General features: G+C 47.7%; 1 protein-coding gene across 3 annotated transcripts in view; it reads left to right on the top strand.

Moving 5' to 3' along the window:
- The window catches only part of CCN4 (cellular communication network factor 4), an 85870-nt gene that overhangs the window by 24787 nt on the left and 45275 nt on the right, over window positions 1–15808 (top strand). Inside the window, exon 1 of one of the 3 annotated variants that reach the window (XM_039525371.1) lies at window positions 11787–11935. The exons of the other annotated variants lie outside the window; for them this stretch is intronic. Coding sequence (XP_039381305.1) covers window positions 11888–11935 — 48 coding nt within the window. The 5' untranslated portion in view covers window positions 11787–11887. Of the gene's footprint in view, window positions 1–11786; window positions 11936–15808 lie in introns of those variants that run through there. 3 annotated transcript variants of the gene reach the window in all.

Here is a 15808-nt window from a genome sequence, read left to right on the forward strand (position 1 = left end):
ATACATGTAGGTTCAAAGAATATCAGGCCATGCCTACAGAATGTGGGACTGTATCCTGGAAAGCAGTGACTCTGAAAAGGATTTAGGGGTCATTGTGGGCAAACAACTGAACATGAGCTCCCAGTATAATGCAGTGCAAAATGGGCTAATGTGATACTTGAATGTATAAAGAGGGGAGTAGTGAGTAGAAATAGGGTGGTGAATTTTTAAACTCTATATACTGCATTGGAAAGATGGACACTAGAATACTGTGTCCAGATCTGGTGACCACGTTTTAAAAAGGCTTCTGAAAAACTGGAGAGGGTGCAGAGAAGAGCCACAAATATGATTCACAGACTGGAAAAAAATGCCTTATAGTGAGAGATTTAAGGAGCAAAATCTGTTTAGCTTAGCAGAAAGGTGGCTTGATTACAGTGTAAAAATACCTTTTTGGAAGAAAATACCATGTACTAAAGGGCTTCTTACCCTTTATAACAAAAGGGTATAACAAAAAACAATAGCCGGAAGTTAAAACCAGACAAATTCATATTAGAAATAAGGCACACATTTTTAACAGTGAGGGTGCTTAACTGTTGGAACAAACAACCCAAGGGAAGGGGTGGATTCTCCATCACTCGGATGGCTGTCTGCAAGATCTTCTTTAGCCAACCACACGTTATATAGATGATATAATGGTGCCTTGTGGCCTTAAAATCTATGAATGTAGTCGTGCTCTGAGCAATTAGATGACACCAACTGCCAGGGGATACTCATGACTTTAGAAATGATTAAAGGGAGGTGGATTGAGGCCATGTTTCCATCAGTCAAACAGGAGAACTGCTGCCAGACTCAGAGACCCAGTGTTTTTCCTTCCCTTAAGAATAAAAGCATTTATACATTTGACCAGCTGGGGTTGGAGAAGTCCCTTCCAGTCTCTGTGTAACTGACCATAGCCTGCTGTTGCATACAAGTAGAAATCTGCTTGTGGGCATTAGCTGACCACCTTCCTCCTGAGTGACTCTGCTCATGGCACAATTCCAGTTAATCTATTTCTGCCCCATCAGGCCCTTACTTATCCTCCTTAATATAATAATATACATAATAAAACAAGGGATTTTAGATTAAAGGACGTGAGTGCTCTTTGAATGGAAAATCATAACACTAGTAATAATAATACCCAGCTCTTATACAGTGCTTTTTCTCAGTAGACTTCCAAGTGCTTTATAAAATATCATTATCCTCATTTTCCATATAGGGAAACTGAGGCACAAAGAGGCAAAGTGACTTGCCCAAGGTCACTGACAGAAATGGAGTCCCAGTCCAGGGCTTAATCCATTGGGCCACATTGCCTCCCAGTAAGCTCAGTGAGATCAGAGATGGATTTTGCTATTTCTTCCAGCCCCAGTTCTTCTACTCTGTAATGGGATGTCCACCCTACACAAGCCAGGAGGGGCCAATTAACCTTATATGCTGCATCAGGAGGGGAACCAGGGATTGACAGGGCCTAATGGATGATGAAACTCAGCTGCGGGAGGAGCTGGGCTAGGCATAAAAGCCAGGAAATGAGAGCTGGAAGGGACTGCAGAGAGGAGGTCTGCAGTCACTCCCTAGAAGGAAAGAGAGTTGACCAGAGACAAGGAGGAGATCCAGGGAGGCACGTGAGCCCTGGGCCTCACCCCAGCCTAGCTTGGCCCTGCCCTGGACTGGACTGCTCTGCTCTGCTCTGGGAAGTCTTACAAAAGGGGTGAAGTAGCCACAGGGAGCAGAGGAGATAGAGAGGTGTGGTATGAAGGAGCCCAGGGAAGCAGCAACAGGGTCTGAGACTGAGCAGAGCTGGATTGCTAGTCACAGAGTAAAATCTAAAGTAGCAGGTGGGCCCAGGTTCCTTACCAGGCACTGGGAAGTGGCATAGGACATGGAGATGTGGAATGGAAGGGGATCTGAGGTGGCATCTGGACAGCTTCTCTGGTGGAACCTTTGTACCCCAGAAGGCGGGGCACTGCCAGGTGACCTGGCCAGAAGCTGAGTCATGATGAGGGACAACTCTGATTCACGGAGAGTGATGGACTATAGCATGAGCAACTGACAGAAAGTGGCACCAGATGGGGTGAGGGCTAATTCCCAGACCTAGCCTCAAGAAGGTCCACCTGCAGCGAGGTCCACCTTCACGTATTCTTTATGCTATTTTGAAGGCATTTTTTAATAAAACTGTGTGGGATTTAAAATTACCCTTGTAGCTACAATGACATACCTACAATGCTGGCAACTCTCATTTGGTCACAGCTGCACCTGTGACAAACCCAGCATGTAATATTTTGAGGCACTTGAAAACAGAGCCTGACTCTGATCACCTCCGAGGTAAGCCAGGAGCAACTGTGCTGAAGCCTACAGAGTTCTGCCAGCATGGACGAGATCACAGTAGTGTGGGATCAGAATCCAGTCCAAAGCCTAAAGAACATTCCTGTGTTAGAGGCTGGGAAAAGTACCAGATGAACTAACAGATTCTGTGGTTGCTGCTCTACAAAATGGCTAATACCAGAGATGTGTGTTATACATTCCAAACGATGACCTCACCCACACTGGGCATCTTAGAATTTCTTTCTCAAGGAGAGTAGGATTCTGCAGTGGGATTGCATCGCTGAGGAGTGCACAGGCCCAGCTTTGGGAATATGTGTCCATGTGTGCTCATTCTTCAGGCTCCCAGCTGAACACATTGGATTAGTCAACATTTTTCTCCTACCCTTTCATCTGAAAAGAGAAACAATTTCACAGGAGACAAACCCAAAGTTAAATTCCCTTCCCCCATATCATGTCTGTCTTGTGGGTTGAACTATTTGTGATAAATAATAGGCCCAATCTTTAAGTGGTGTAAATTAGTGACACTCCATTGACTTCAGTCAGGTTGTGCCCCTGTATACCAGCTGGGGATCTGAGCAGGGGCGGCTCTAGAAAATAGGCTGCCCCAGGCAGCGCGGTGTGCTGCGCCGCCCTTCCTCGGTCCCGCGGCGGGTTCCATCTTCCCGCGGCTCTGGTTGAGCTCCCGCGGCAGGTCCACCGGAGCCCCGGGACGAGCGGACCTGCCGCAGGCATGACTGCGGGAGCTCCACCGGAGCCGCGGGAACAGCGGACCTCCCGCGGGCACGGCTGCGGACGGTTCGCGGGTCCGGCGGCTCCGCTTGAGCTGCCGCAGTCATGCCTGCGGGAGGTCCACCGGCCCAGCCTGCCGCCCCCTAGATTTGGCCGCCCTAGGCACCAGCTTGCTTTGCTGGTGCCTAGAGCCGCCCCTGGATCTGAGTCAATATTTGTTATCCTCGAATCATAAAGTGAAAAGGCATTGCAAGGGTCAGGTAGTCTAACCCCCATCTAGTCTCTGGTTTTGGTTAGTAAATATTTGGCAATTTAATTGGAATATGTCAGTTTTTGCCTGCATGAATTAATTAAATAGTGAGGGCCCATTGTTCTGGATTCAGACATGTGCAACTCTCCTGACGTCACTGGAGTCGCTCCTGATTCTCACCAGCATCTGTGAGAAGAGAATCAGGTCCTGAGTGGGTAGGATCACTGACTCTCAGGCTGTGCGTCCTTTCAGCCTCCAGTTGTGGGGAGGGCCGGCAGCAGCTCAGATGAACAAGTGTCGGCGCCGCTCAGGTCTCCCACAGGACCGATGGTGGCCTTCTAGAAAAGGGAGTGAAGTGAGAATTAGATGTGCTTTGAGGCCATTGTTAGACATAACAAAGCAGTAAAGGGCAATGGGCAACATCCTGTCCCCCTGGGAGCCCTTGGCAAAACTCCCATTGACTTCAGTAGGGTCAGGATTTCAACATCTCTGTTGCTTTGAAGTTCAGCTTTTAAGTAAGTTGGCCCAGTCCACTGAGAGAACCCATGTGGTAGCCGGGAATGCAGGAGTTCATGGCTACCAGCCCATATAGCCATCTTGGCACCATTTTTTCCTTGAGAAATAGCTGCTTAACAGGCAAATGAGAGAGCCCTCCTGCTGTATTTCAGCTTCTTGCCTTCTGTGGGACACATTCTTGTTGGCAGAGATAACCACTATCCCTGAGAAGCTGAAATGAAACATTGGCATGTGCTGGAGTGGTGCTATCCGAGTGCTCACAGGCTTGTTGTTATTGGGGTGGGGTGAGGGTGATATTTTCTTGTCTGTGAGGCCCTTTTTGGTATGTCTAAGGGCGAGGACTCATGTTCCCCTGTTTGCCATTACCTGATGTTTATATTAATGGTTTAATTTCCCCTTTTCCATTCAGTTCTGTGCTCATTGGAACCGGTGCAGTAGGAGGGGCCCCAGCACTGAGTGCCAGTTGCAAACGCTAAACTGTTCCCTCTATTAAGCAGCCAAACATTAAATAAGAAGGAAGCCTCCTCCCTCAGACTGGCTGCAGCAAAAAGGCAACAACAGCTGGAGGAACCCAGTTGAAAGAGCAGCTCTGCTACCTGTCTGGTTTCTTTTAAAGCCAGAGAATGTCTCTCGGCCTTTACCTTCTCCGAGACAATAAACTCAGAGATGGCCTCTTTTCCCCAGACATACAGAGCCACATTCTGATCTCAGTTATACTGGTGTAAGAGCAGAGTAACTCCACTAAACGCAATGAACTATCAGAAGAAAGAGGAAGACCAAGGATAGGGTAGGCCCATTACTCAATGCGGGGGTGTGGGAAAGACAATGACAGGAAATGGCAGAAGTGCTGAATGATTGTTTTGTTTCAGTTTTCACCAAAAAGGTTAGTAGCGATTGGACATGTAACACAGCAAACGCCAGTGAAAATGTGGTAGTATCTGAGGCTAAAATAGGGAAAGAACAGGTTAAAAATTACTTAGACAAGTTAGACGTCTTCAAATTGCCAGGGCCTGATGAAATACATCCTAGAATACTCAAGAGGCTGACTGAGGTGATATCTGAGCAATTAGAGATTCTCTTTGAAAACTCATGGAAGATGAGAGAGATTCCAGAAGACTGGAAGAGGGCAAATATAGTGCCCATCTATATGTAAGCAGAGTCAGGGTGAACTCTACCCTGACATCTAGTGGTGAATTGTGGTGAGTTGTGGAAAAGAACTTCAGAGGCTGATCTTGTTTGCATAGACACACCCACCTCGCCTCGCATGAGCCCACAGCAGCCCATATGGTCACTTTGGCTGCTGTGGGATTCCCAGTTTCTCTGTTATTGGGGCAGGAAGAATAAAGTGTTGTTACCTGATTATGTGAATCAAGGGCAGTGGCACTGTTTTATGACAGAGGGACTCACCATCAACTAAGTAGCACTCGCTAGACAAGGGACATGGGTTCCAAAACCCAGTGAATTGAGAGAGGTTGGGGGTAGGTATTTATACTTGATGGTATGGACCCCTTTGAGGGTCTGAAATATCAGTTGTACCTTCTCCTTTCTCAAATAGTAGAGCTGCTTTTGATTCCATTAAGAATCTAGTTACAGGGATCTATGCTGAATTCAGTTTGGGCCAATGGTGCATCTGCTCTGGGACTCCCCTACTACAAGCTGAAATCACAAATGAGCTAAAATTATTAAGAGCTGAGATCACTGAGTGCTGTGTTAACTAGTGGGGGAGCCTGAAGATATATTGCTAAGTGGCTGGCACAGCAGAGCAGTTTGTGGGATGATTGGAGTGGCCTACAGGCCGGCGTGTGGAGTGAAGTGGAGCGGAGCAGTTCGTGGGACGGCTGGAGCTGCTCATGGGATGGCTGGTGGAGTGGAGCAGCTTGTGGTGAAGGCTGCAGGAGAACCCCATGGAGAGGAGGGGCAGTCGGCCTTGGACCACGTAAGGTGCCTCTTAACACCCTGTACACCCCTTCTCCCCCCTCCCATTTACACCCACGCTGGGGATGGGGGGGAAACTTTGCAGATAAACTTTTGAACTCTGGGGCTGCACTGACCAGGGACAGAGACTTTTGGGTTGTTGGACTTTTGGATGATTTTGGGGTTGCTGGACTCGAGACTTTTGGGGTGTTGGACCTTTGGGACTCTAGGGTGATCTTTTAGGGTGTTGGACTTGAGATCCTGAGGGGAAAAGGATACTGCCAAACTTACTTGGGGGTGGGTCTTTTGCTCATGGTTTGTGTTATGAATCCTGTTTGTGGTGTTTCCCCAACATAATGCCACATTGTTTCCCTCCTTTATTAAAAAGATTTTGCTACACTCAGACTCTGTGCTTGCGAGAGGGGAAGTATTGCCTCTTAGAGGCGCCTGGAGGGGTGGTATGTAATTGTACCAGTCACTGGGTGGGGGCTTGAGCCGGTTTTGCATTGCGTTATTGAAACGGAACCCCTAGATACCGAACCCGGCCCTTGTTGCTGCCAACTCAGATGGGCAGAAGGGTTACATATAAAAAGGGGAATAAGGACAGCTCAAGGAATTACAGATCAGTCATCTTAACTTCAGTACCCAAGAAAGAGAATGGAGCAAATAATCATACAATCAATTTGCAAACACCTAGAATATAAGAAGGTGATAAGTAGAAGTCATGGATTTGTCGAGTACAAATCATGGCAAACCAATCTAGTAGCTTTCTTTGAAAGAGTAATAAGCCTTGTGGATGGGGGAAAGCAGTAAATATGCTATATCTTGAAAATAAGGCTTTTGATACTGTCTCACATGACTGTCTCATAAATAAACTAGCGAAACACGGCCTAGATGGAGCTACTATAGGATGGGTGCATAACTGGTTGGAAAACCATTTCTGAGAGTAGTTATCAGTGGTTCACAGTCAAGCTGGAAGGTCATATTGAGTGGGGTCCTGCAGGGGTTGGTCCAGGGTCCAGATTTGTTCAATATCTTCATCAATGATTTAGATAATGGCATAGAGAGTACACTTCTAAAGTTTGAGACCAAGCTGGCAGGGGTTGCAATTGCTTTGGAGGATAGGATTAAAATTCAAAATGATCTGGACAAACTGGAGAAATGGTCTGAAGTAATGAAGGATAAAATTTAATAAGGACAAATGCAAAGTACTCCACTTAGGAAGGAACAATCAGTTGCACAGATACAAAATGGGAAATTACTGCCTAGGAAGGAGTACTGCGTTAACTGAGTTAACACTGTGGCAAAAAAAGCAAACATCATTCTGGGATGTATTAGCAGGAGTGTTGTAAGCAAAACACAAGAAGTAATTCTTCCACTCTATTCCATGCTGATTAGGCCTCAACTGGAGTATGGTGTCTAGTTCTGGGTGCCACTTTTCAGGAAAGATGTGGAAAAATTGGAGAGTCCAGAGAAGAGCAACAAAAATGATTAAAAGCAGCAAAGAGTCTTGTGGCACCTTATAGACTAACAGACGTTTTGGAGCATGAGCTTTTGTGGGTGAATACCCAAGGTCTAGAAAACGTGACCTATGAGGGAAGATTGAAAAAACTGGGTTTATTTAGTCTGGAGAAGAGAAGACTGAGAGGGGACATGATAACAGATTTCAAGTACACAAAAGGTTGTTACAAGGAGGAGGGAGAAAAATTGTTCTTTTTAACCTCTGAGGATAGGACAAGAAGCAATAGGCTTAAATTGCAGCAAGGGAGGTTTAGGTTGGACATTAGAAAAAACTTCCTAACTGTCAGGGTGGATAAGCACTGGAATAAATTGCCCAGGGAGGTTGTGGAATCTCCATCATCGGAGATTTTTAAGATCAGGTTAGACAAACACCTGTCAGGAATAGTCTTGATAATACCTAGTCCTGCCATGAGTGCAGGGGACTGGATTAAATAAACTAATGAGGTACCTTCCAGACCTACACTTCTATTATTCAAAAAGTACTGAGATCAGATGAGCTCCATCTCTGTTCTTAATGGATCCTATTTTTCTTTTACCAGCTGTGGAGCACTGATCAACTTGCATTTGACTATCAGTAGAACATCATCTGCTTTTCTATCTAGTTAGGAAAACAAGACAATCTTGTAAAATGGATTAAAAATCAAGAAAATACTTGCCTGTTATGTGTCCAGCAGAATCTGGGACCTTATTTAAGGAGAAGTGAGATGTTAATGTCATTGCTTTGGAGCAGGGGTGGGCAAACTTTTTGGCCCGAGGGCCACATCTAGGTATGGAAATTGTATGGTGGGACATGAATGCTCATAAGATTGGGGGTTGGGGTGCGGGAGGGGTGAGGGCTCCGGCTGGTGGTGTGGGCTCTGGAATGGGGTCAGAAATGGGGAGTTCAGTGTGCGGGAGGGGGCTCTGGGCTGGTGCAGAAGGTGGGGTGCGGGTGGAGGGTGAGGGCTCCCACTGGGGGTGCTCATAATGGTCCCTACTGGTCTGAAGAGCTATGAAAACTCTTAACGGCTCTTGGCAGCAGGTGGCAAACTATGAACTGCTGCAGTCTGTTTTAAATGAGAACCTGAATTTCCTAGTCATTGTCTGTTTTAATGGATAAACATAACCAGTTACTGCTTATGCTAACTGAAGCATTCATACTCACACACATCGGTACATTGAAAATATTGGTAAGGGTGCTGGATTCCCAGGGGATTTGTAATGGGGTTACACTGGCTCTAATCCTAGCCAAATCAATAGATACTGAAAGCTCTTACTGAAGTATGGTTACCACGTGATAACCATCCACTGGTCTGTGTACGCTGAGCTGTTGAGTTCCCAGTGAACAGTTGTCCACATCACAAAAGCTGCCATTACCACTGGCAGCCTCAGGAGAGATGCAAATTAATGAATGATCCTGGAGAATGAAACACTCAGGATGAATGGTCAGAGATTAATAGAATGACCAAATGCCCTGGAAAACCCATGGCCCAATGTCTGGGGTCTGTCCTAACCAGCTGGTTACATACATAAAAATGGTTCTTCTGCACACACCCCTGATTTTGTTATCCAGGATAGGGACTGGGGCTCAGTGTTGCTGTGTTTCCCGCATCTGCTCAGGACTCTCCTGCTGAATGCTGTTGGCACTGCTTGCCGCCACGTCTGGGAGCAGAAGAGGGGTGCTGCTGCTGAGGTCTCAGGGGTATGAGGAGGTGCAAAGACTGTGGGCTGCTTCTCAGACCTGGCATTCAGGTCTCCTCTGTAGATCTTATCTCCTGGCCTCAGACAAGACAAGGGCTTGGGTCAGGTAGGCAGGTGGGAGTGAAAATGCAGCAAGACAAATGGAATGGGAGTGGTTGAGAAGAAAAAAGGGAGTGTTGCTGGTGGATGAGAGGGAATGTGAGTAGGTGAGAGAGTGGGGCTGGTGGCAGAGAGAAGTAAATACTGAGGGGGAGAGAGGACAGATGAGTAGCGGTTGACTTGAGGAACGGGAGGAGAAGAACATAGAAAAAGAGAACAGGAAGAAAACGCAGGTGGGATAAGAGTCTGTACCTAGACACTGGTAGCAGAGGAGACAAATAACAATTTTAAAGGAGGAAGCTAATACAGTCACAACAATGAGCCGCTTCTCCCACCTCACTCTTCCCTATGGTGTGCCTGACTCTCATTGTGGAAGGGGGAAGGAGTGTAGCTGGCTGAGGAAAGGGAGAGAGGAGAGGACAGCTATTTTTCCCAAGCCATCTGCCAACTCATAGACGACTGAGCTCTCCCCAGGTGCACCAAAGTGCCCTAGTATTTCACAAGGAAAATCTGTCCCCATATGGAGGGAAGCTAACAACTGCTCCTGGTCCCCATGCTCTACCTGTCCTGGCCCCATGCTGGCCAACCCCCACCTTTCATGAGCACAAAGCGCCTTTTACAACACACTTGAGTGCACCGAGGATTCCATCTCTTCCTGCAATGCCCAGATTAGGCCGCTCCAGCAGCAATGGAGATCCTGGACCTTGTTCTCTTCTCACCATTGAGGTCCATGGCCTTACACTGGTGCAGATGAGTGGCATTAGGCCCCATGTTCTGAGACACACCCCTGTCCACCCCGCCAGAGGGCTGCAAGTGCAGCCACACTAGGGGGCTGGAGGGCCAACCGCTGCAGCAATACTCACATTAAAGCTGGACCTTTTGCAGCTGCATTGAAAAGAATGGCACTGCTTGTGGAGGAAGGTGCTAATTGTAGGGCTGCGGGATCTGGCTCAGAGTTGCTATCTGGATTCTAACTCCCCTGGCTGTAGTCAGTTTAAGCTGGATCGGTAAAAGCGATTTTAACCTGGTTCATCCTTGGGGGAATGAACTGACCGTGTACTGTTCTTCCGCACTTTAAGGAAGAGGCAGACTCTGAATTCACACAGGCACAAATTAGCAGGACCGGCTCTACAGTTTTCACCGCCCCAAGCAGCGCACCGAATTGCTGCCGTGGGCGGTGGGGGCAGTTCGCGTGCCCTTAGCGCAGCAGGCGCGTTTCCGCGGTGGCAACAATTCGGCGGCAGCTTCTATGTTTAGCTGAAGCCGCCACAGACAGCTAAATATAGAAGCTGCTGCTGAATTGCTGCCACCGCGGAAACGCACGTGCCGCCCTAAGGGCACACGGACTGCCCCCGCTGTCTGCGGCGGCAATTCGGCGCGCTGCTTGGGGCAAAACAACAGGGACTGCCGCCCCTTGAAGATTGCCGCCCCAAGCACCAGCTTGGAATGCTGGTGCCTGGAGCCGGCCCTGCAAATTAGGAGGTGTGAGGGAATATCGTGCCTGGCCCTGGGGCAGGGGCATCATTGGCTGCCCCCCAGGCTTTTCATGGCTCCTCGCCAGCTGGTACTGTAGTGTCTTTCCTGGTCCTGCAGAGGCTGCTGTGGGGTGGGCCAGGCCTCCTAATCGTTGCATTGTCAGCCCCACCCCCGACCCCCACCAACAGGACAGGAAGCACCGTGGCCTGCCATTGGTGGGGCAACCACCCTGGCCCACCGTGTCCCCTACTCCTCATGATAGGATTGCCTGCCACCTCCCCGCCCCTCTCTGGCATGGGACCAGCCTGCTAATCTCCCATGAGCAGTAGTGGCCACTGTGGGGAGAGGGAACTAGGGATGTTGACACAACTTTTCTCCCCCAACCCCGGAATTTTTCTGAAATGACACCTCTGCCCTGAGGAAAAGAGAAAGACGAGAGGGATGGAGCCACCACACTAGGAGCAGACAGTAACGACAAATGGACCACGGGACCAAACCCCAGGCAGGGTGGCCAGTCCTATTTGGGGAGGTTTGTACCTAATGGAGATCTCAAGGGCCTGCCTCTCTCGTGGATTCTTTGGCAGCCCCTCGTACAGCTCATCATGCTGATAAAATCTCACTGACTTGAAACAGTGGGGCAATAAAATGACAGGTATAAAACAGGGCCCAGATCGCTACTTGAAATCAATGAAGCGACACCAGCACATAGCCGTGTGGAGGATCAGACCTCGGCCTTCCCTATGTATTCACATGTGGGTAACTGTGCAGGCGAATCGTTCCATTGAACTTGGCCGGTCTCCTCTCGTGTGTGTCTGCAGGATGGAAGACCAGAACTTCTCCCTGACTCTCAAATAAAAAATAACTAGAATTTTTAAAAGAGCATTTTCAGTTGGGGGAGGGCGGTAATTTACTGCAATCAGCAAGACTATTGCAGATTCTTATGGCCATGCCACCTAGCCTGCAAGCCTGGGACAGCCATAAACGTAAGGATGGGTAAATGCTGAGTATTTAACTCCCCCTGTTAAAATTATAGCTTGATGCACCACTGCATTGTAACTTTCCCTTTAAGAAACCCCTGGCTAAAGGCAATATAGTGAAATGCGGAGGTGGGGACGAAAAAAAAAAAGAAGACGACAACGTGAAGGCAGGGAAAGTTTCTTCAGAGGAAAAATGCAGGGTTTGTCCTTTGCCCTGACGTCAGATCTGTCTTTAATAAAATCCCTGAAGAGCCAGGAGAAAAATGCAGATCTGCCTGACTCGCTAGGCTGCCAGTTGAGGATTGCTCTGCATTCCCAACGTGGGGTTTTTGTACAAAACGGCTCTAAATCTGGGTTCAATCAATGTATTTAATCCTGGCTTCCAGTGATGAGGTGGCTTCTGCCCTGGCTTCTAGCAGCAAGCAGCATTTTGCAGGTGAGTTGGCAAAGTGGAGGAGAGAAATGTTTTCTGCAAACTATTATTGGTAGGATTTTAGTGTTTATAAATTGGTGTATGCTGGAAAATGCAAGAGCCGCCTGCTAAGGATTGGGTAGATCGGATCTGAGAGTGTCAAGGATAAAGGTGAGATGAGGCAGGAGGGGGAATATCTAGAGAAGAACAGAGCTGCCCCTCTGACCTGAATCCTTCATCACCCCAAAATTGGGACCAGTTTTTGAGGGCAGAAAAGCAGGAGCAAATGCAAGCTGCTCAGTCCTTTTGCACAGAGCGAATAAATTCTTGTTTGACAGCTTAAATGTGCCCGTGGAACATCACTGTGGGAACTGGATTAGAAGCTAGTGGGGGAACTAAGAGGCTAAGGGAATCAAGAGCAAAACATGTGTGTCTTAGGAAAGGTCCAGCAGCAACGCTGTAGGGGGTTGGGAGGAACAGCCTGCTGAGTGAATCAACGGATCAGAACACACCACACGTGGCAGCAGCTCCCAGTACACAAGAGAGGAGAAGAGATACTGATCAAGGGGGACAGGCCCAGACTGCAAGCCCTGCTGGAGGGGCTGGGGGAGGAAAAGAGAGCGACTAGCAGAGATAAAACGAGTTTGCAGAGCAGGGTAAAATGGCTAAAGGTGCAGGGTTCGGCCTGAGCATCGTGCAGAAGCCACCTGGCTGGCAACGAGAGAGATGGCCAATGATTGAGGGAGTGGGACGGCTGTGCTCTGCAGTTCTGTTTACAGGTGTGCAGGGAGTGGGCCTCGACCAAACGCTCTCTGCATTTCTGGCTCTGATCTCTCCAGATCTGGCTCTTTTGGGTAATATTGATTGCTAATTTGGCTCCTGAACCACTGAGGTCTTAGTGTCACTCATCTAGTGTGTCCAGTGTGCCTGTGTGAGACCAGATACCAAGGTGATAAGCGTGGTATAAATCAATAGACAGACAGATATGAGGTCCACCCTAGGAAAAGAATTCTACTTGCCTGTTCATCTAAGGCAAGTAACTTGTTCTGATGGTAGCATAGTATGAGTGGGTATTTCCCCTTCCCATCCTCATAGTAGGTGTGGGTGAGGACTATAGGTTTTGTACCTGCTGTAATCCACTTTCTTGATGTTGAAAGGCTCTGTATTTCAAAACCCAACACCACATGAGTCTGGGGGGGCTGGCTGGTGGTGAATGTGTAAATGTTATTTGGTTACTGCTGGCACCATGTTTGGGTCTGATTAGCCCACAAAAGTAAAGCCAGTCCCTGGCCAGGACACCTTCCAGTTCAAGGCCCTGATCCTTCAATGAGATTCAGGCAGCTGGACCCCTGTGCCTGTGGGGAGTCCCACTGAAATCTTTGGGGCTCTAGGTGGGTCTGACTGTGTGGATCAGATTGCAGGATCAGGCCCTAAAAGGCAGACCCATCAAAGACAGGCTGTATGTGGAAATCCAGAGGTAGGGAAGACTGCCTTTTAATAACGACTACTTTCATAATGCATTTGCTTCTTGTGGGCCTCCTCTACAGAGAGTGTCTTGAATGAAAAAGGAAGGGGGTTTGGCAGATTGTGACAGGGGAGATATTCCCTGCATAGGGGGCAGTGTGGTAAAATGCCGGGAGCATAGTGGGACACCAAGGCTGGTATGTCGGCATATGAGAGAGCACATGAGGATGTAGGGTTGCAATAAAGTTCTGGTTGGCATGGGCTTGGGATGACTGCACTACTGATAAAAGCAGCCTCAGGGGAGCCAGTAAGGCCATCCCAAACGAGTGCTAATGAAACCCTCACAGCACGCCACGTGGGATCTTAGTCGATTTTTAGCCGTGACTGTCAAGGCACACGAGTAAAGTAAGTCCCGGCCCCAAGACACCTGCAGTATAAGGGCCTGGGTCTACAGGGTGGACAGCTGCCTCCACATGCAGCACCCCATTGATTTCACCCGCATTGTGCCCAAGCACAGCAGACTGTCCACATGTCTCAGTTTCAGGATTGTGGCCTAAAAAAGAGAGAGCAGGGTGCTCTGGCAAATCCAAAGGTGAGCGTGATTTTCTGCTTTTAGTCTTCCTAATCAGACTAAATTTGCTGGCTGTGGGCAGTACAGAGAAGTGTTTTTAAGAAGGACTGGCATGCCCTGTATGGCATACAAAGCACAGTGGATGTATTCTGTATATGTATCACATTCTACTCCATCTTATAAATGTTTTAGTGAGTTCTTAAACATTTTATTGGAATTATCTTTTCCCCTTCCACTTCTAAGACCAAACTCTCCTAGTACTAAGAGTGCAACTGTACAGGGAGAGAGAAAAAAAATCTACTGACTTTAAAACTTCTAAACTATTGTTCTAGACAAAGGGTAAAACTTTAAAAAGCACCTTAGCTACTTAGCTTCCCAACTCCCGTTAACTTTCAATGAAACTGATGCTTCTAAGTGTCTGTCACTTTTGAAAGTGGAACTTATAATGGCAGGACTTTGGAGTTTGATAACATGACTCCTTTCAGGGCTGGAAGCAAGTGCTGTGCTTCTCACTAGGAGACCAAGAATCTTCCCTTTCTTCCGATTCTAGCCCTGACAGGCCATGAGATTTGTATCTTCTTGTTCCTGCAGGACTGAATATTTCCTATCTTGGGCCTCAGAGCAGGGTGATTTTGGGGAGGGGAAATTCCATGCAAAAGGAGAAATAAAGCAATCAAAATTTAGGGGGTGGGGGGATAGGAAGCTCTTTGAAGTTGCTCAGAGGTTTGGAATGTTAGAAGTGGTCTTCTTGGAGATGGTCAGCGGTCGGAGTGCAAGGGTGTGTGATCCATGCAGTTGATTGTGTGGATATCACCACCATATAAGGAGGGGTGTGTGTGTGCTTGAGACTTTTTTTTCCTCAAATCACATTGGTAAACAGTCCCACAGCAAAGAGTAAATGGTGCTATTACCCTCCTAAATAAGCAGGCAGTTATGCAAGCGGCAGGAAAGATAGTAGTTTATTTGGGGGCATCATCACTTATATCTGATGTGGACAGCAGAAAGAGAACCAACCAAACATTGACTTTATGGTTTTGTTTGTGGGGAGCAGGGGTGGACAGGTCTGTCGCATCTTACGTGCATTTAATATGCGCAAATTCAGCTTTACGTGGTTGGCAAAAACAAAAGAGAGAAAAATAATTTAAATCCTGTACCTGCCTGGGTTTTTTTGTTTGTTTGTTTGTTTCGCCGATGACTTTCAGTGCGCCACTGTAGGGGGTGGAGGAGGGGAGCAGCTGCGCCCTGCTGGGAGCGGGCTGCACGTTCCATCTGCCCCAGCTGGTGCCAGGTCTGCAGCCCGCGTCCTTCCCTCCCCACTGACTGACAACCATGGTACGCCCACATCTCGAATACTGTGTACAGATGTGGTCTCCTCACCTCAAAAAAGATAGTCTAGCACTAGAAAAGGTTCAGAAAAGGGCAACTAAAATGATTAGGGGTTTGGAGAGGGTCCCATATGAGGAAAGATTAAAGAGGCTAGGACTCTTCAGCTTGGAAAAGAGAAGACTAAGGGGGGATATGATAGAAGTATATAAAATCATGAGTGATGTTGAGAAAGTGGATAAGGAACAGTTATTTACTTATTCCCATAATACAAGAACTAGGGGTCACCAAATGAAATTAATAGGCAGCAGGTTTAAAACAAATAAAAGGAAGTTCTTCTTCACGCAGCGCACAGTCAACTTGTGGAACTCCTTGCCTGAGGAGGTTGTGAAGGCTAGGACTATAACAATGTTTAAAAGGGGACTGGATAAATTCATGGTGGCTAAGTCCATAAATGGCTATTAGCCAGGATGGGTAAGAATGGTGTCCCTAGCCTCTGTTCGTCAGAGGATGGAGATGGATGGCAGGAGAGAGATCAC

The sequence above is a fragment of the Mauremys reevesii genome, linkage group 2 (genome assembly GCF_016161935.1).
Source record: "Mauremys reevesii isolate NIE-2019 linkage group 2, ASM1616193v1, whole genome shotgun sequence".
Taxonomy (NCBI): Eukaryota; Metazoa; Chordata; order Testudines; family Geoemydidae; genus Mauremys; species Mauremys reevesii.